Here is a 22,462-nt window from a genome sequence, read left to right on the forward strand (position 1 = left end):
TATACAGGTGGCGTTCTCCTACTGTTTCCGATACTTTTTTCAAGTCTACACAAGTTCCACTTAACCGGGGAATACACTTTATTGTTTAAATGGATAAACGCGTTCAATACACAAATGTCCAATAACAATCATAACTCTATCGCCTAGAAAAATAATATAGTGTAAAAGTGGCCAAGAATCGTGGTTAAATACTGCAGCAAAAACCTTACATGATTTATCAATGAACTCAATCCAATATCAGATTTTTTTCTGCCTCGCTTGTTAATATAAAAAAAGGATTATTTAAACAGAATTTAATTCTTTCTAAAAACAATGTTAGCAATTCATATCCCATGGGCTTTTACTGATAAGGCTGGTAAACAGCTTTGATAAAATGTAGATATGTATTTCTTATCAATACCGTACTGATTTTCTCCACCATGAAATTCTGAATCATGAAAGAAATATCTTAAAACGAAATGAAACTAAATGCAATATCTTTGCAAATTTAGTTGTCATTCTTTTAGTTAGGGATGACATTACGTTTACTTATGTTTGTCAAGAAGACACGCCATAAAGATCCGACTGAGAGGTACTAGTGTAGTTTTGCATTGTTACAATGTCCGAATGTGTGACAGTGTATTAATTGACGGACAGCTTGATCGGTGTCCGAGTGGTCTAAGTAGTCGATCGCCTGTATCCATTAGAATTCAGACTGAAAATGGGGAATCGTCAAAGAGACAACAATCCGACAAAAGAGCGGAAAACAGCCAATACAAACCAATAGAGAAAATCCCGCACCCTGAGGTGTGCTTCAGCTGACACCTAAAAAACTGTGTACTAGTTCATTTATAATGGACTCCATACTTAACTCCGATATATACAAAATAGACTAAAATTAAAAATCATACAAGACTAACAAAACCAAGAGGCTCCTGACTTGGGACAGGCGCAAACAATACGGTGGGGTTAACTTGATATGTTTTTTTTAATAGTCTAAGATCTCAACCCTCCCCTATAGGCTCTAGCCAATGTAGAAAAAAACCAATACACAGCAATACGCACAGTAAAAATCACTTTAAAAGAAGTCAGAGTTAACACTCAAGTTGCGAGTTCGAATCCACACGTGGTAGGTGCATTCGATTCCAATCTTAATTAACTACGTTTTCCAGATTTAATTTCCTACCGAAGGCCGTCAGTCGTTCTCTCTGGGCACTCCGACTACCTCCACCAATTAAGCCGACCACCACGAAAAAGCATAATAGTCAAGAAAGTGGCGTCAGTAAACTAAATCATTAATCAATCAACAAATTTGTCTAAGTTGATCATACACAGTTGGTTTGTGATGGCTAGTGCACCTAAATGTGGGGCCCAGCACTTCTTTTCTGTGCATGCGTGTTGAGTTGTACTATAATCCAGGATGAATAATTATTGTTAACCACTTAAGAAGTTTAAGGTTGCCATCACGGGTGGGTTGGTATCCGGTGTAGTAAAATTGGTACTCAGGAGATCATTGTTGATTTTTTAAAATCTGTCAACCTCTACGGGTGGATTTTTCAAACAGCTAGAATCAGTTCAAAAAAACCTAGCCCCAACTGTAGTCATGTATTGTACAGGGACTGCTTACAAGTTTTAACTTCTACTGAAAAACTCAGCTAGAGCAGATGTGCTTTTCCAGGTTGTTTTTCTATTGAAAGTCAGATGTCATTATGAAAACACATGTCCCTAAGTCAGTGGTATTTGGAGCATTTTTCTAATAATACTATTGACTTAAAATCAGACAGAGAATGGAAATGGGGAATGTGTCAAAGAGACGCGGACAACCCAATCAAAGAGTAAAAAAACACCCGAAGACCACCAATAGGTATTCAACGCAGCGAGAAAATCCCGCAATCGGAGGCGTACTTCGGCTGACCCCTTAACCATTGAGATCTGGAATACAATTATACCCGTTTGAATAGAAATAAAAACCAAACTTATTGCAGATGCTCTGTGGTCGATATGTTAGAATTCGCTCGATTGAACGATAAAAAGTAGTATAAAATCTGTATTTACTTGCGACCGTTTAAGAACCCACAAATTGCGATAGAACCCTGATTAAAATAACATTTCATTAAGGGTATACGCTAGTCGTTAGTCGTAAGGGTACGTGGGGTATCGACATTATAAAACCGAAAAGAAAGCATTTTTTATATAGATTAGACCGTTGGTTTTCCCGTTTGAATGGTTTTACACTAGTAATTTTGGGGCCCTTTATAGCTTTTTGTTCGGTGTGAGACAAGGCTCCGTGTTGAAGGCCGTACATTGCCCTATAATGGTTTACTTTTATAAATTGTCATTTGGATGGAGAGTTGTCTCATTGGCACTCACACCACATCTTCCTATATCTATATAAGCATAACTTAAATTTTATGATTTCCGTGTGCAAAATAAATGTATCAGGCCAATGATTTGTATAGTATGGTTCTCAAATCCTTGTTCAGACATTCTCCTAAACAGTTTTACTCTTCGAAAAGGTTTAAAGACATAATATGATGAAGGGATATTTTATTTTCTGAAATTTCAGTTTAATTGAAGTCTGGAGCTGGCATGTGAGTAACCGTGCTTATATATAGTAGTCCTTTGTTAATTATGTTTATCATTGCAATTTTGTTTAGCTTCTTCTGTTACTTATTCAGGCTGATATCGGACTCGGACTTCTCTCAAACCGAGTTTTACTGTGCGTATTGCTTTATGTGTTAGTTTGTTCACCATTGCATATAGGTATAGGGGTATTGAGATCTTACAATGTTTATCAGGTTGCATTTTTGCGCCGGTTCTAAATCAAGAACCCATAGTCTTTGTATGTCTTTTATTCATTTGTGTGTTTCGGAGTTTAGTGTGAAGTCCATTTTGGTGGACGAGTATACATTATTGTTAAAGGGCTAGTCAAAGCCCGCCTCCCGTTGTGTGGGATTTCTCACTGCGTTGAAAAATCTTACATTGATGGCATTGGGCTGTTTTTTTGCTCTACGATAGTGTTGTTGTTACTTTGACACATTACTCGTTTCCATTCTCTATTCTATTTGTGAAATCAATTAAGTATAATAATCCAAAGTTCTATAAACGTGAAAAAGATACCCTTTGAGAGCATGCACAGCTTAAACTGAACATTTAAAACCCGGCGTCTTAGATGAAATCATAGCTTATGTTCTTTATTATATTATTGTTCCATTACTTTCAGTTTCCCTTAAAGTTTAAATTCATGAAAATTAGAATTTGATGTCGCTCATGGGTTTATAAAATAAACTTTTTAAGTGTTTCAACTATACATTTGGTAAATAGTGATTCTTTTTGTGTAGTCTGAAATAAATGTAAACAGCTTTTAGCGTAAATCAGTTCGCTTCTGACAACGATCAGTAATGCATCCTTGGTCAATTTTTTTCACTTATTTTTGAAATCACACTCAAAAAGAAAGGACCCAATAACACGTTTTTGGTGACTAAAAGCGTCTATCGTCTCCCAACTTGAAGAAAACGTATAAAGCACTTTACTTTTTATTTGCAAGCTTCTAAATGGTTAGACTCCAATCTTAAATAATTAACTAGCATTGTCAGTTTTCCTATCGCAAGTCGGTGGTTTTCTCCGGTCAGTCCAGCTTCTTCCACCAATAAAAACTGCATGGTCGTCACAAAAAGTACAAAAATGGCGCGTATAAGTGGCGTTAAAAGACAAAAAATCAATCAAACAATCAATGTAAATGGTTAGTCACAGAGGCGGATTAAGGGGGGGGGGCGCCCCCCCCCCTTTTTGGGAAAAAATTGGTTGCTTATATAGGGAATCACTGAAGCGTGACTGGAGAGGGCCCCCTCTTAGGTCAGTCAGTGGGCCCCCACTTATGAAAATTTCTGGATCCGCCACTGAGTCATATTCATACATTCAAATTACATTCAAATTACTTAATTTGAATAAAACTCGATGTGCCCGGTCGTTCCGAAAGATGTACTAACAATGATATTTTTTAGTTCAGTGAGATACAAATACATGTAACTGCATAGGTCAGACAGATAGACGACCTTATTAGACATCTATACTATTAAACGAGAAGACCTCATTTTGTGTGTCGCTTCTCTTCCTTCCACAATAAATCAATCATCATGCCTCTGTGTCCTATAGTTAACATGCATAGTCGCATTTGTCATCCATTCTTATGATTATTCAGATTGAGTTATTTTGGGAGAAAAACGACAAAAAAGGAGTCCGGATATAATTCCGTCATCGGACTAACTTTTAGTCATAAATAAGACTTCCGGTTTGAAACATTCACAAACAACCAATTGTATGATAGATAACAAAAATGAAAAATAAATAAGCCAATCAGAGCGTTCTCATTATCATGGTGTTTAGATCGCAAGAACCACAACTATTATACCTCCTTATAGAGGACAATTATTTTTCGCGTTTATCTACATGTAAACTACGATTATACTACTTTAATACATAGAGACTCTCGATCTGTATTCGGTCAGGGACTTTCTATGTTAGTATAGAAAGTCCCTGATTCTGTCTACTGTTTTCTTTGAAATGTTTACTATTTAAGGGGTCATACCACTTGCAAATATATTAAAATAAGTAAAACATGCTCAACTTCATCTAAAACTACCTCGACCAAAAACTTTAACCAGAAGCGGGACAGATGGACGGACGGACAAACGAACGAACGAACGAACACACGGATGCACAGACTAGAAAACATAATGCCCATAAATGGGGCATACAAATTTATTGTTGAAAGGGAAAATAGTGATTTGGCAAAAATGAAAGTAAGGTAGAGATTAGAGGGAGGCAGGACCTATTTCGGGGTGTCGGGATCGGGTGTTCAAGTTTAAGCTCGGGATTTTGGGATTGATCCTTACGGGATCCGGGGATATATTGTTCGATTTCGGGATTTCGGGATATGAATTTCTTTAAATTCTGCATCTCGGGATTTCATGGTTTTTAGCCCGGGATTTCGGGATCAGGACCCCTCTGACAACCCCTCAAATAAGGGGTCCTACTAAAATGCGCCCGGGGACGAAAAAATAGCGCCCGGGGAAGAAAAATAGCGCCCGGGGAAATTAAATAGATATTTTATTGGCATGAGACAACTTTGTGTCCGGCCATGAAATAAGTTATGCACATTGATTTTTTTTAAATTTTAGACAAGTAATTTGTAAATTAAGATAATAGAAATTTTTAATAAAACACAATAACAAGTACAAATGTTTCAATTTTAACAATAATATATGAATAGGCCTACTATTTCGAAAGACAGATAGTAATTGATCACAGTTTATGCTGAAGATTTATAAAATGTAAGACATATTTTTCAAAAACGATATCAAAATGAAAAATGTAAAAAACACTTAAATTTCACAGATAAATATTAATCTAATCAAAATTAAAAGAGTTACACATAATAAATCAGCAAATAAAGCAGTACTATACATGTACCGTAGTTAAAACAAGGGGGTAAAAAGCAGGAGTTTTGTTTAAATTTAAAACTAAGCATTAAAACCCTGATAAGCATTGCCATTAAAACAGTTGTAGTTTTCACAGGCGCTTGGGTATATGATACAGATTTTTTTTTGCTTTTTTTTGCTGATTAAAATATTCAATTTTCTATATTTATAATACATATCTATCACTTCTGTGCATGTCTCACCTAGTTTCGAGTGATTTAAACGACCCATTTTCTCTGGGTTGTTTAAATCACTCAAAACTAGGTGAGACATGCACAAAAGTGATAGATATGTATTATAAATATAGAAAATTGAATATTTTAATCAGCAAAAAAAAAAAAAAAAAAAAAAAGAATCTGTATCATATACCCAAGAGCCTGTGGTAGTTTTATAAAAAGATATCATATATCTTTACCAGCATCTGCATAAAAAGGTGTTCACCATGCAGTTGCTAAAATATTAGACCTCAGGCACTGATTATTTTTAAGTAACAAAATATACGTTTTGATCGAGGACAATATCGTTCATGATTCTTCTATATACTCTCATTTATATTTAATAACTTATTTATATACAATTTTGAAATCTATAAAATGCAAAAGTGCAAGAACCGGCACTTTAGATGTAGCATTGTACATATCCCAATTTATATTAAGGACAAAACCAGCAATGATTTTTTTTTATGGAAATTTTTTTTGTTACATAATATTATTATTTTATTCTCCCGGGCGCTAATTTTCCTTCCCCGGGCGCTTTTTCTTTTCCCCGGGCGCTTTTTCTTTTCCCGGGCGCTCTCGGGCGCTCCCGGGCGCTTTTTAGTAGGACCGCAAATAAGCCTTAGTCGGTCTTAGTCATTTATACATGATTCATATCCTACAATTGGCATGTTAATAAGGCTCTCAAAAGAAAAAGCACTGATGGATTGTCCTAGAAGCATATTGTATAAATAAGCAGTTACATTTATTTCATGTTTGATACGGTGCAAATTTTTAATTTGATTTTACTTCTATCAAAAGAAGCATTTTAGCAAAGGAGAAGAATAATTGTGGTCTGAGACCAGACACACGAAAATAATTGAATTTAACAGAAAGGAAACAAATATCGGACTTTGGCAAAAGGGAGAGCGCTTTTGATACCTTTTATGAAATTCTCCATACATAATATCTTTTACAAAAAATCATCCTACAACAGTTCACAAGCTGTATATGCCCGCGATTTCGCGGGTGTGTTCTAGTTAAATTGAAAATAAGATTGGAATTGTATGTTTGAAGATACAGGCGGTTTTAATGTTTGTATCAAAGCAAAACTCAACCCATTAAATTGAAAATTCTCGTTTAATAGTATAGATGGGTTGAGTTTTGCTTTGATAGTATTCGCAGAAATTATGAATGTTATAGGCTAACTCTTATATCTATAATGTGGTAATTTTTGTGAAACTTTTCAAAATAATCCGAATATTTTGCCTTTTCTACCACCAGACATATATTTGTTTTAGCTACATTTGACTCAATATTTCGTTAGTTTATGGCTCGTCAACTTCTGAATTATTATAAATTTGGATTCCGGTTGCTTGGATTCTAGTACCATTGAATAGAATTGTACCTACGTCCGACTGCGTACTAAACTATAAGTAACTGTATCTCAGCAGAGTTTTTACAATTGCTAGATTAATGGCAAAGATCACGGAGAATACCCCTGTGATGCCAATGTATATCATTGTTGTGGTTATACTGTTCATAAACTAGAGGCTCTAAAGAGCCTGTGTCGCTCACCTTGGTCTATGTGAATATTAAAGGAAGCAGATGGATTCATGACAAAATTGTGTTTTGGTGATGGTGATGTGTTTGTACATCTAACTTTAATGAACATTCTTGCTGCTTAAAATTATCTCTATCTATAATGAACTTGGCCCATTAGTTTCAGTGGAAAATGTTAGAAAAAAATTTACAAATTTTATGAAAATTGTTAAAAATTGACTATAAAGAACAATAACTCCTAAGGGGGTCAATTGACCATTTCGGTCATGTTGACTTATTTGTAAATCTTACTTTGCTGAACATTATTGTTGTTTACAGTTTATCTCTATCAATAATAATATTCAAGATAATGACCAAAAACAGCAAAATTTCCTTAAAACTAACAAGTCAGGGTCAGCAACCCAATAACGGGTTGTCCGATTCATCTATAAATTTCAGAGCAGATAAATGTTGACCTGATAAACAATTTTACCCCATGTCAGATTTGCTCTAAATGCTTTGGGTTTTGAGTTATAAGCCAAAAACTGCATTTTACCCCATGTTCTATTTTTAGCCATGGCGGCCATCTTGGTTAGATGGCCGGGTCACCCGACACATTTTTTAAACTACTAACCCAAAAGATGATTGTGGCCAAGTTTCGATTAATTTGGCCATGTAGTTTCAGAGGAGAAGATTTTTGTAAAAGATTACTAAGATTTACGAAAAATGGTTAAAAATTGACTATAAAGGGCAATAACTCCTAAAGGGGTCAACTGACCATTTCAGTCATGTTGACTTATTTGTAAATCTTACTTTGGTGAACATTATTGCTGTTTATAGTTTATCTCTATCTATAATAATATTCAAGATAATAACCAAAAACAGCAAAATTTCCTTAAAATTACTAATTCAGGGCCAGCAACCCAACAACGGGTTGTCCGATTCATCTGAAAATTTCAGGGCAGATAGATCTTGAACTGATAAACAATTTTACCCCATGTCAGATTTGCTCTAAATGCTTTGGGTTTTGAGTTATAAGCCAAAAACTGCATTTTACCCCATGTTCTATTTTTAGCCATGGCGGCCATCTTGGTTTGATGGCCGGGTCACCGGACACATTTTTCAAACTACTAACCCAAAAGATGATTGTGGCCAAGTTTGGATTAATTTAGCCCAGTAGTTTCAGAGGAGAAGATGTTTGTAAAATATTACCAAGATTTACGAAAAATGGTTAAAAATTGACTATAAAGGGCAATAACTCCTAAAGGGGTCAACTGACCATTTCAGTCATGTTGACTTATTTGTAAATCTTACTTTGCTGAACATTATTGCTGTTTACTGTTTATCTCTATCTATAATAATATTCAAGATAATAACCAAAAACAGCAAAATTTCCTTAAAATTACTAATTCAGGGGCAGCAACCCAACAACGGGTTATCCGATTCATCTGAAAATTTCAGGGCAGATAGATCTTCACCTGTTTAACAATTCTACCCCATGTCAGATTTGCTCTAAATGCTTTGGTTTTTGAGTTATAAGCCAAAAACTGCATTTTACCCCTATGTTCTATTTTTAGCCATGGCGGCCATCTTGGATGGTTGGCCGGGTCACCGGACACAATTTTTAAACTAGATACCCCAATGATGATTGTGGCCAAGTTTGGTTTAATTTGGCCCAGTAGTTTCAGAGGAGAAGATTTTTGTAAAAGTTAACGACGACGACGGACGACGGACGACGGACGACGACGGACGACGGACGACGCCGGACGCCGGACGCCAAGTGATGAGAAAAGCTCACTTGGCCTTTTAGGCCAGGTGAGCTAAAAATGAATAAAAATCAGAAACTTTGAAGAATTTTAACCACAGCCTTATTTGACACAACTGTTTGGAATTTTTTCTTTGGATGTTTTCAAAGAGACTTCATAATTGATTTAGCGTTCCGCCAACATTAATCCGAGCACCACTGGTGCATTTTATATAGTTTGGTCGTATCATGGAAGTAATATTTAAATATTCAATATTACTTCCATGGTCGTATTAAGATGAATATAGAACAGAGCGTTTTCTTTTTTAATTTTTCTTCATAGACAATGGCGCAGGTGGAACATCACACAAAATAGTCGAAATGGTCTAAGTACAGTTGTCTGTTCAACCCATTTGCCTCTTCCCTGTTGGACACTTCCATGAAACAGTGTTTTATTTCGGAGCGGGTAATAAGGTCTATTTGAATAATAATTACCATATTCAACTAAAAAAAACTGCTATTGCGGAATTTCCTACAGACAAAAATAACGATGATACATACAGACTTGGGGTAAGGCCTTATGCCCATGCTGAAGAAGAAAATCAGGCAACAGATCCTAAAGATTTTGATAGTATAGTAAAATGGATAAAAATAACAACGTAAAATATTCGACAGAACGATACGGACGATGCCAACCACAAACACCCGACTACCGGAATAACAATGTCCAAAGACAAACATCGACACATACAAGATCCGGATAGCATTCATACAACCATCAAATGAGTAATTTGCAATCGTACCCCATATTCTTATTTTGATTTATATGCGCGCTTTATACAGATATACTCCATTATGCTGCCGTCTTGCAACGTTATGTTTCGCGGCACACTGCCTATATTACGCGAATTTATACGTTTTGTGATAATGCAAGTTGTTTCTTCATAATGAGCAGAATATTAAAAACTGTAGAAAATGAATTATTAAAAAGTCAACAAATATAAATTGCAAACCGGACTTCGTGGCCTCAACCTTAAAATCTACGAAAGCATATTGTGGCAATGTCACAAACAGGGCAAACTTGAATTGAATTCTCAATTGAATTGTTTCAGTATATATTTTTCATGTTTTTTCATGGCCTTTTATATTTGACCATATATTTCCTTACGGTATTAGGTTTTCAACTTGTTGAAAGCCGTTCGGTTAATTATCATGAATTGCTTTCGTCCACTTCATTTGGACTTCGGTGGATAGTTGTCTTATCGGCAATTATATCACATCTCTTAATTTTTAAACTAGTATTAATGGATCGTGTGATATTTTGACTGCGCAAATATTACATGTAGTTGAAGTATACTGACAAATTTATTGTGTTGTGGCATGATTTTTTTTCGGCCTTGTTTCTTTTTTCACATCGAAATTTTTTATTTAAAATTAGATTTGCAGGAGGGAATTTTTCAGCAAATTTTGTCCCTCGATCTTTTTTTCGCGGATAACCGTTGAACGTCCATTCAGTATGATATTGGCCATGATTAACATTTATTTACGTCAATTTAATTTGCTGTAAACAGTTTAAATGAAGAAAAAAAAATAGGTAGTCTACAAAATGTTTTTGACTGGGACATAACATTCTATACATTAGTAAATAAGTCCTATGTTTTTAATATTAAGACCGTCGAGAGTTCTACGAGCTCGTTGTACATATATATTTATAAATTTAAAAAAAAAAAAAGAATTCGCCTGTACCTTGTTCATACACAGACAGTTTATAAATATATTGCTATAAACTTTTCTGGATCAAACTAAATTCTTTTGATATAAGATTATCAATTTTTCGCATCCGAAGCTTATAAAAGTATTTCAGTAACATAAATCTTTAATATCTTTTTTCGCACTGAATAGGAATTACAATTTTAACAGTGAAAAAAGGGGAAAATGTTTTACAAAAGCTATTTCGAAATGACATTTTCAATAGTTTATTTAATAAAATAATGTGTAGCCTTACATATGTATTTATAAATAGAATAAAGCATGTAAAAACTTATCCATTTTCAATCAATAAAAGTAGGCAATTTCAAGTGACATATAAAACAGATCAACAACGATATTAAATGGTGGAATAATTTTTATGCAATTGGTTGGTCAATTTTTTGTTTTTAAATTAAATCAATTTTTAATCGCTTTGATTATTATGAACAATAGCTGATTTATAGAATAAAATATAGATTAACTCACCCGTATGAATTTGGTTCGAAGTTAATGTCCTTGAATTGTATATACAGTTTCACGATAGACGGCGTTCATAACGAATTCTTCTATGTTATATTAAATTTGATTGGTTTAAAAATTTGATCTAATGGGATTGGGCTTTATGAAATACGTATGGAAGAATGTAAACAATATGGAGGAAAATTCTACAGAAAACTGCACACGTGCACTTCGTGTCAGTCAGGTAATAAGGAAATGACAGTCAATTATCAACATGAAATCTCAATCTTAATGTCTTTATGTTTCTATAAACTGCATGAACAACAATTAGCTTTTGTTTGTTGGAATGGAAAAGGACCCTCACATAGTGACAGTAACAGTGGGCAGATACTGAGATAGACCATTTTTTATTTTAAAATTATGCTATTTACACCCCAAATAAGCATCATAATAGGGATTTCGATGAATTTTGATAAAATTGTTCAATTTCAACTAAAGTAAGGGTAAGAGTTTCATATGGCATGCCACCATACTAAAAGAACACAATAGTTAATAAAGCGGGACGAAAGATACCAGAGGGACATCCAAACGCATCGATCGAAAACAAACTGACAACGCCATGGCTCAATAAAGAAAAAGACAGATAAATAACAGTACACAAGGCCCAACATTGAAAACTAAAGACTAAGCAACACTAACCCAACAAAAAACTTAAAGTGATCTCAGGTGCTCAGGAAAGGTTAGTCTGAGATTACTCTGACGTCCAACGGCTGTTTTTCCAGACAAGCTGGGGCCGTGGGACGTCAGAGCTCGTCCCATATCAAAAAGTGGATATTTGCCTACCCAAAATAGATGTGCTGCTTCGTCGCTTCTGGTGCCGACTGGCGGCCTTGGAATTATATAAATCGGGCATCAATCTGTTCATTTTTCATTTATCTCTTCATTTATGTAAGTTTCACCTACCTGCCACCCTTTATTTTCTCATATTTAGACAGATTTCACAGTGACCCATCGATTCAGACATTTTTCTTTTATTTTCAAAAGGACTTCAAGTTACGAGGGATTTTGCGACCTCGAGACTCAAATATGCAAATAATTATACTTTTATTATCTCCTTTATAGGAGATCGATATTTAACATTTAGTAACCAACCACACATTTTTACCTCCTTTACAGGAGATCGGTATTAAGCATTTAGTGCCAACCACGATAACAATCGGAAGCTCTCAGACATTTAGATTACTTGCATCGTAAATGAACGAGGTGTTAGAATATGGTCAGTTGCATATATCATCACTTGTTTTCTCGTGGTCACGTGATAATCTTTGAAAATGAAAGTCAAAATGCAGAAATCGATGGGTCTCTGTTAAAACTGTTAAAATATGAGAAAATAAAGGGTGGCAGGTAGGTGAAACTTACATAAATGAAGAGATAAATGAAAAATGAACAGATTGATCCCCGATTTATACAATTCCAAGGCCGCCAGTCAGCACCAGAAGCGACGAAGCAGCGTATCTATTTTGGGTGGGCAAATATCCACTTTTTGATATGGGACGAGCTCTGACGTCCCACGGCCCCAGCTTGTCTGGCAAAACAGCCGTTGGACGTCATAGTAATCTCAGACTAAGGAAAGGTAAGCAGATCCTGCTACACATGTGGCAACGGTTGTGTTGCTCATATAATTACAAATCCTGTAAATAGTCTAATAATGTACAGTCTCAGATAATTATTGTTACTGTTAATTTTATAAAATATTAATGTGATTCTTCACATTTAGTCGAATTTTATATCGTCTGAAATAAAGTGTGCATTTTACCGTGATGCACCAAAAATTACCGTTAATGTCATTTGGCAAGAATTTTTACTGTTAGTTGTCATAAAGATACCCCACACCTCCATTAAAACCCTCCCATGTGGAACTCTTTCCAAAGTTTTGTGTAGGTAACGTAGAGTGTTAAATGTTATAACAAACATTATGTAATAAGATGTTTTCTTGTAGAGCATAGATTGGTATGCACTCTACATTTCCTGTAAATGAAATTAGTTATATATGAGCATATTAAAGTTTCAACAGCTCTTGCTGCTTTTCTACCTGAAGTCAAAAATCATTTGTCATAGAACTTCTCTGAACCACACTATGCAATATCCTGAATCTTTGTATATAAAAAGACATACCGGTACTATGAAAATTGTGCATATCCACAAGAAATTATTATCAGTTGACTTTTTGAGGTGTTATTACTAGATTTATTTCACTTGACTGGACGTGATTTAAGAAGTTCTCTTATTTAAGACCAGTCCATCTATAGACAGGAGTTTTTGGATAAACTCATCAGTGAGTCGAGGTGTCCGATTATTCGTACCATAGCATACACTCAATTCTTTTATATATGTGTTTGGTGACACTGATAGGTGATTAGAATTCAAAAATAATTATAATGGCAATCATCCTTATCACACACATGTTCAAATAGACTGTCCTCATGCAAATTAGAACATAAACTCTGATCAGTTGAAATAACATTGGTAATACAAGTCTTTGAGATTTTGTTTGCCCACTGACAGAGTGGGGACATGGGGATTGTGAGCGTGCTCACAAAGTTTCTTTAATTTGAATCTTCTATAAATTAACCACTGTAGCCAAAGTCAGTTAAAAATTCAATTACAATAGTAGAACATTCCTTAAGAAAGCTTACAGAATAATTATAGTTTGTAGATATTAGGCAGGCCATATGTCAACCAGTTCTGATAATATATTTAAAATACTATGAAAAATATCTGCATTTTTCTACCTGATGATGATTTGAAGAATCAGTTTCATATTTTTTAATCTTTGTATATATTTTAGTTAGATGCACAAGAGTTAGACAATGAAGTGATTGCTATAATTAAGAACCAGCTGACAAAGTTATTAAAATATCACAAGGTAGGTCTGAAGATAAATATTCAAGAGAGACTGCAATGGTACAAATGTAAATAATTTCTAGTCTAAACACATACATGTAAAGCCTAATTAATTTTTGTCGAGCCTGCAACTTTTGTTGCAGAAAGCTCGACATAGGGTTAGTGATCCGGCGGCGCGGCGGCGGCGGCGGTGTTAGCTACCTTCTTAAAAGCTTTATATTTTAGAAGGTGGAAGACTTGGATGCTTCATACTTTGTATATAGATGCCTCATGTTACGAAGTTTCTGTCAGTCAAATGTCCAATGTCCTTGACCTCATTTTCATGGTTCAGTGACCACTTGAAAAAAAAGTTCAGATTTTTTGTAATGTTGAATTCTCTCTTATTATAAGTAATAGGATAACTATATTTGATACGTGCGTACCTTGCAAGGTCCTCATGTCTGTCAGACAGTTTTCACTTGACCTCGACCTCATTTCATGGATCAGTGAACAAGGTTAAGTTTTGGTGGTCAAGTCCATATCTCAGATACTATAAGCAATAGGGCTAGTATATTCGGTGTATGGAAGGACTGTAAGGTGTACATGTCCAACTGGCAGGTGTCATCTGACCTTGACCTCATTTTCATGGTTCAGTGGTTAGGCCAGACTTTTTATTTTATCTGTTTAACGAGAAAATTTGTAAAAAATTAGGGTCGAGGGGGCGAAATAAAAAAAAAAATAAAAGTGCAAAATTGGTCCAGTCGACACTAAAAATAAAAATAAAACCATTATAAGTGACTTTTTTTTTTTTTTAGAATTTATCATACAAGAACAATGAAATGAGAACAGACCAGTATATTAACCCAGAGAAATATAAATACATATAGTTTATATATGTCTCTGGTTAACCTTTCTATTAATATAAACATAAAAACTATGTTTCCACTCAAATATATCAACCTCGCTGCATATACACTATATATGTATATACCAGTCACCCAGTCAGGAACCTCTTAGTGTATGCAGAGACATATATATACACATGTGTATATATGTCTCTGGTGTAATAGTCCCAGAGTTAAGCAACTTTAACCTATAAATTGAAACAATGCTTATACATGGAAATATATACATTAATCAAGAAGATCTAACCAAAAGTATGTAAATGCGTGTGGAATGCGTAATTTTCCCTTTTGGGATCATTTTTTGTCTGTCAGCAGTGCCATTCATGCGTCTGTAGTCATTTTCGCAAGAATCCGGATTTCGGTCATAGCGGGTCCGTTTCCGATGAAATCCCGATTCCGATACGTAGTTCTACAAATTTAAATGTCGGACGAAGAAAAATTTACAAAAATAAACGATGTTTGATACGCTATTTGGAAAGGAATATGACGTTTCTAATGCAATACATGGATGACAAATTACTTTAAGCTAATTTCATCAAGTTCTGATGAAGTAATAACTGATTTTGCCGAAAGTTAGAATGATTTGATGTACGCTCTCGTGTAACAAGTATGAAAAGCATGCCACCAGCTTAAAAATCTTTTAGAAGAAAATATATCGTTTATGCCTTGAATTTCTTTACTTTTAAATGAAAATTGCTGTTTCATTGACTTGGTAAAAATTAAATATTACCGATAACGAAATTGACTGAAAGCGAGTATCGTGAACAACACATTTTATTTTTTTCTGAGGATTTCGTAACAGTCGGCGGGAAAAATAATAATAAAAGTAAGAAGCACTACTTTTATTTTTATTTTAAAATCGGGAAAGGTGGAGTCGGCGGATCTCGTTAAACAGATAATAAAAAAAGTCTGGCCTTATAGTTAAATTTTTGTGTTTTGGTCTGTTTTTCTCATACTATATGCAATAGGTCTACTATATTTGTTGTATGGAATGATTGTCAGGTGTACATGTCTAGCGGGCAGATGTCATGTGACCTTGACCTCATTTTCATGGTTCAGTGGTCAAAGTTAAGTTTTTGAGTTTTGGTCTTTTTTTCTAATACTATATGCCATAGGTCAACTATATTTGGTGTATGGAAATATTTTATGATCTTTATGTCAGTCGTGCAGGTTTTTTTTTACCGTGACCTCATTTTCACGGTTCATTGCACAGTGTTAAGTTTTTGTGGTTTGGTCTATTTTTCTTAAACTATAAGTAATAGGTCAACTATATATATGTTGTATAGAAGCATTGTTAGCTGTACATGTCTGCCTGGCATGGTTCATCTGACCTTGACCTCATTTTCAAGGTTCATTGGTCTTTGTTTAGTTAACTTGGTTAATGTTAAGTTTATGTGACAGTTGTAATAAAGCTTAGTTTTATACTTAGGACTATCAACATAATATCAATAATTAGTATAGAAGGCGAGACATTTTAGCGTGTGCACTCTTGTTATTATATCTCATGCAGCTTTTCCTTAACAAGCATCATTAGTATAAGATAAGGACATGTGTTATGCTTGCTAATAAGACAATCATTCTGAAATTTTTTTTTAAAAAGTGGAAGTCAGCAAATATAGGCATCCATACTGCCTTCAACAATGAGAACAACCAACAGTGTATAGTCCGCATTAAAAGACTCCGATATGAAAAATATGAATCATTTCTATTGAAAAATCTAATGACCTAATTTATAACAAAATAATTTATGAAAAAAAACAAATATGAAAGACATAAACCAACCACAACCACTGATCTACAGGCTCCTGACTTGGGACAGACACAGTGACACACAGAATATTGTAAGGAGGGTTAAACATGTTTGAAGGCGCCAACTCTGCCCTGGAGGATGTTAGTTTGATTACTGACTGTGCGAATCAAAATAGAATAGTGGTTATTTCTTGTGAATAGAATAATTAAAGTATTGTCATGTTTACCATGTCATCTGGTACTGTACACAGGTTGGAAAATGGGTACCTGTGTATGTTATCAAGCCTGATCCTTGAAACTTCACAGAAAGATTGCACACATACACAAAATGATTTTTTTGAGGAAATAACCCCCAGTCAATGTGGTTATCAAATTTAGGAACTAAAGAATTTCAAGCAAAATTTATAAAAGACAGTTACAATTTTGTGTCATCTCCTATAGTTTTCAACCCAAATCTTTGAAATTTTAGAAACTTCGCAGAAAGATTGCAAATGTATTAAAGTTATGCACCTGCTATTATCATGATAATGGTGTTGTAATAGGATTTTTTCCTATCCTTTTCATAACTTGAAACTGAATATTTTTTTATAGAAAATTTAAGCATAGGACCTTTGTGTAATCAATTTGCCCTGCTGTTTTTTTTTCTCATTTTTCTCATTTAATGTACAATGTATATATGTATATCATGTATATCAAAACGTTCTTTCTATAAGATACACCTAAATTTAATTCTGTTTTTTGATATTTTCAGACAAATATTTTAGTCCGATATGATCCAGAAGTTAGTGCATTCCTAAAACTGCTAGTTTGGAAGGTAAGTTAAAAACTTGATGATGAAATATTCTAACCCCATTACTGAGGTGACTTAGTGAAAGTGCACAGTGCATATCCTTCCATTAGAAAGATAAATCACCTAATAAGGTCATAGGACATAATGTATTGGGTAAAACGCCAGGTTAATTTTCAGGATTAAGGTCAATGCAAAATGCGGCAATAAAATGTGGTAGTGGAAATCTTTTTTACATCTTATTCTTCTAGAGTAAAAGAGATGCTTTGATTGATTTATAAAAAGTTGTTTTTTTTGCATTGTTATTTTTACATTATATCAACTTATTTTGGATTTTTAGTCAACCATGCATGTCAACGATGCAAACTTTTCTATAAAAAATGCATTTATCTGCCTTTCCTTTAAAAAACACTTGTAGTTGCATTGTCAGATCAGTAAAAAATGGTGTGTATGTTATTATTCTGAATAAAATACTTACTGCAAAAAGCTCCTTGTTAAAATTCCACTTTTCTTATCACTATGTATTAGATTAAAATGAAAGATTTAAATTACCTTGTGTTGAAGGTATTTTCAATGGATTTCTTATATCTACTTATAACTTTATATAAAGTTATTAAGGAGAAAATTCTATACAAAAGGTTGTGTGATCAAATTCATTCTTTATATCGATAAGCAGATTAGGTGTTTCCTTAAAGCAGTAGGAGAAGTTTGCAGATATTGAACTGTCATTTAAAGTCATATGTAATTAGCTTGGCCATGCAATCTAAAAATTCTTTGGGTTATTTATCATTGATTGAGCAGAGAATTTCCCCAGCATGCCCAGTGAGAACATATATCTAACCCTAAGGTTTCTTTAATTATATTGGACTTCAATAGTTGAAATCTTTATATAGAACACATTCATGTAGCTTCAGACATTTGTAGTCCGCAAATTATTGTACTGACTGAGTATATCAGGTTTTACACAAAAAAAATTGCTAATTGCTTCATTAATCTAAAAAATGTGTTTATATTTAAAGGGGTCACTTGTCTTCTTTTTTAAATCTAGTAAGCTGTGTGCATTATTTCCCAAGTTTAATACTGTTTTTATGTAGCTTTATGTCAGTATTTGAAGGGCACCAGTATAGTCCTTTAGATGTTTAAATGTGTAACAATATTTTATTAAACAGCCAATTTATCTTATGCAGACAAAATACCTAAAGGCATACCAAATTATAAGCCTGATATCTTTGACAATATTTTTTTCTAAAGCAACTGCCTTAAACATTTATCATATTTATTTCATGTTACTTTTTAGACCTGTTTACAATAGGGTTTTATGATACATTCCGTCTTTATTTGTCCTCATTGTTGAAGGCTGTATGGTGGGTGACCTGTTTTGTTTATTTCTGTGTCATTTGATCTCTTATGATAGTTTTCTCTTTGGCAATCATACCACATCTTCTTATTTTTATATTTATCAAACAAGATATACCTAAATAACCTGTCTAAATAGGACCCCTTAAATTTAAGATTTAGATTGGTCAGGACAAATGTACAGTCATTGAAGTTTTGATGCAATAATCTAGAGATTTTCGATCCTTTCATTATCTTCTGACATAGAGGGTTGCTGCTACAAGAAAGCTGTCCTAGTGGTAAAGTTGAAGTCAGAACTTTGAAAGTTTTATTTATGCCTTCATGATTTATTGACCATTATGGAATATCTGTTTCACAGATGTCCAGGGATATGTTTCACTTGTCATGGCAACAAACCCAACCTATTTTCCTTGATTGTTACATCACCTAATTAGCAGATAAGACTTATTCACAGTTTTTACTTACAATGGGCAAAAAGATGGATTATACATGTGAAGTAGGATCTGCTTACCCTTCTGGAGTACCTGAGATTATCCTTTGGTGAGGGATTCTGCTTGCTCAAACTTGTTTGGTAGACTGTTGATTGTCTCTTTAAACATTTTTTTCTTAGACTTGTGAATTTTGATTGTCTTTTTAGTATCTTGTGTCACTTTTTTACAAGAGAACAGTCAATGTTGAAACCATTCAGACACATTCCTGGTTTATGCAAGGATTGGTTCAGAAACGTATTACAGTGCAATATATTTTGCAAAAAACAAACCATATGCTCTTATCATTTTCAATGTTAAAGTTCCCATTCACATGATGGCAAACCAGTAAAAGCACAACAGAGCTTAATTTTTGAGTCAAGTTTGCATCAACTGGTAAATGTTCAGTTTTGGTTTTAAGTGATTATGTTAAGTTGAAAGAACAAATGTACAGAAACATGTGTCATCATAGTTTGCATTGGTGTTATTTCTGGAAAGAAAGTTTCAAGTTTTTGTTTTCTTAAGTTGAATTTAAAATTTGTTTGACCTTTCAGTACTTCATTTAATGCAGTTGTCTCCCCTTAACCCTTAAACATTTTAATAAAACAAAATACCATTTTATTTTGTGACAGCTTTGATCTCTCTGTCACAAACTTTGCAAAATCTGCTATCTTGATTTATTCACTATATGCAGGAACATTTTTTACTGCAGGACGTTTAATTTTTATCAGACTTAAATTGTCATAAACTTTAATATTCAGATTACGGTTAATGTAATTAATCACTCAGGAAATCTTCTATTTAAGAAACATTTTCAACAACAAATCGAAAATTTTGAAGTTCAAATTATGAAAATAACTTTTCATGCAATATGATTCAAAGGGGCAGTCAATTAAATTTGTTTGAGCAAGATTTTATAATAGCTCAGTAGGTATTAATTTCTTAATCCAGGTGTGGACAATTAACAGGTTAGATCTAAACAAGAACTGCTGATTAATTATCAAATAGATCAGTTACATCATGTTCATTGAATTGATTTACTACATGTACTATGTCTGAATTTTTTCTATTATTTTGTTTTTAAATCAAACTTTAATTATGATATAAAAATGCGTTTTGAATATCAGATTGAAAAGACGTTTTATGAGCCGTTATTAATGTTTAAAGATTGGTGAATTGTTATGCAATTTGTAGTAAAAAAGTTTGAACATATTCCAAGTTTTGATTTATATGTCAGACATAACCTTAAATGGGGTAAAATCTTTACAAGGCTATATCAGATATAGATAACTATTAAGCCAAATTTGTATAAAACATGTTTGAAAAGTTATAGAAAAATACAATGAATGTTATGATTATTATTGACAGAGCTATACTGATAGATATTTGAACCTAAGTGACTTTCCTTACTTTTCTCATTTATAGGGTTACAAAAGGGGGTTCTTGGATAAGCCAATTACAAAAAATAAGAAAATGACTGATATAATGTTCTGAATTGTTTAATTGGTGTTTGTATTTATAAAGCACCCCAGAAAGTGTTTTGAAACTATTTTGTGGAATGATTTAAATTTGATCAGTTTTGGATGAATTGTAAATGATGCAACCTTCAAATCATATGTAATTTGTTTGTAACAGAGATTTTAATTGGACAACATCACATGTTTTTAGGAAGTAAAATCCCAAAAGTCATTGTGCTTGTTGCCCTTTTGGAGACCAAATTTCTTAGCTCTATAAATATATTCAATTGTCACGTTTAAGTAGCCTCAACTGAATTATAATAATGTGATTTGATAATTGTCATCACTGTATTCATTTATTGTCACACATATCTGTATATTTAATTTGCCACAGTTATTTCAAGATTGATGTCGGCAAATTATTCCAGAATTTTACAGCCACTCATAATCAAAAAGCAAAGAGACATCTTGAGTTCCTATGACCTTCAACAAAAGGCAAGTGTGTATATACATTTTCTCAAGCTCTAGTTGCTTCAAAGTCAAATAAGCAGAATTGTGTTGGAATTGTCAATGAGACAACTATCCAACAGAGTCCAAATCACATGGATTTAAGTAATTATGAAATATAGGTCACTGTACAGCCTTGTCCAGAAAATTTGAATATGAAATTTAACCGAGTTTATTAATTATGTAATTAGTTAGTTTTGATATGTTTGGATGAACAACTTAATTAGTTGTTAACACATACATGGGGAAAAAAGAAGAATTTGCTAGCCACTTCATTATTAAAAATTGCATTTATTAAATGACTTCTTTTAGTCTAAATTCTCGTTCACCGATAAATGCAATATTTACTTCTCTCTTTAAACAATAAAACAGACGTTAAATGGATCATCAAGTTAATATAACAAAATAAACATTTGATCCAATATCAATATTTGTTTCAGCTAGTTAAACATAACAAATAATGAATTGTACATTACTATAGGGTGATAAAAACTTATGTTTTGTGTCAAAGTCGGATTAAATTCTATACTACGTTTAAGACATACTATATTTAGATCCTTTGAAGAAAAAATCTTCCAAATTTCAACTTTGACATGCACATTTTATAACTAACTATCTACTTTTAAAAGCAAATGTTTTATATGCTGAACAGATATATACTTGTCTTAAGTTTTTCAAGGAAGAGTAATATGAGAGACAAAATAAGTACTTGAGATCTAGACATGCAAATTATAGATAATAAAATTGAGAATGGAAATGGGGAATGTGTCAAAGAGACAACAACCCGACCATAGAAAAGACAACAGCAGAAAGTCACCAAAAGGTCTTCAAATGAATGTTCGGACTTTGTAGACTAAGATTATCCTGTTGGAGTAATCTTTAATATTGTTCTCCCAAGGTGGTCTATGAAATAAATCTGCTTGTCTTCATTATTATTTCTATTGAAAAATACCAAAATTGGACCACCACTTTTCTCTGTCTTGCATTGTTGCAATTACATTCTTGGATAAGTCATAGGGTAGTTAGAAGAAGATTGTATATTGATTGACCTTTTCTCAGTGAATAATAGTATTCTAAGAATTGTCTTTCAGAAGCAAAAACAAATATTAGATAATTGTGCAACAAAATTAAATATAAAGTAAAGCTAGCAACACTGCTGTTTGTTTTGTTGACATGAAATCAGATGCATAAAAGTTGTATTGAC

General features: G+C 33.4%; 2 protein-coding genes across 9 annotated transcripts in view; one reads left to right on the plus strand and one right to left on the minus strand.

Annotated features, from left to right (window-relative positions):
* Positions 1–22,462, minus strand: part of LOC143057256 (uncharacterized) — a 104,880-nt gene that overhangs the window by 72,953 nt on the left and 9,465 nt on the right. For 2 of the 7 annotated variants that reach the window (XM_076230528.1, XM_076230532.1), the window contains exon 1: positions 11,175–11,242. The exons of 4 other annotated variants lie outside the window; for them this stretch is intronic. The gene's annotated coding sequence lies outside the window, so the exon portion shown is untranslated. Of the gene's footprint in view, positions 1–11,174; positions 11,243–17,949; positions 18,013–22,462 lie in introns of those variants that run through there. One more of the 7 variants, XM_076230529.1, reaches the window with a different exon arrangement.
* The window catches only part of LOC143057259 (peroxisome biogenesis factor 2-like), a 43,150-nt gene that overhangs the window by 845 nt on the left and 19,843 nt on the right, over positions 1–22,462 (plus strand). Inside the window, exons 1-3 of one of the 2 annotated variants that reach the window (XM_076230538.1) lie at positions 11,264–11,391; positions 13,996–14,073; positions 17,436–17,498. In XM_076230538.1, the coding sequence (XP_076086653.1) occupies positions 11,296–11,391; positions 13,996–14,073; positions 17,436–17,498 (237 nt within the window). In that variant the 5' untranslated portion in view covers positions 11,264–11,295. Of the gene's footprint in view, positions 1–11,263; positions 11,392–13,995; positions 14,074–17,435; positions 17,499–22,462 lie in introns of those variants that run through there. The other variant, XM_076230539.1, reaches the window with a different exon arrangement.

Source organism: Mytilus galloprovincialis, chromosome 13, assembly GCF_965363235.1.
Source record: "Mytilus galloprovincialis chromosome 13, xbMytGall1.hap1.1, whole genome shotgun sequence".
Taxonomy (NCBI): domain Eukaryota; kingdom Metazoa; phylum Mollusca; class Bivalvia; order Mytilida; family Mytilidae; genus Mytilus; species Mytilus galloprovincialis.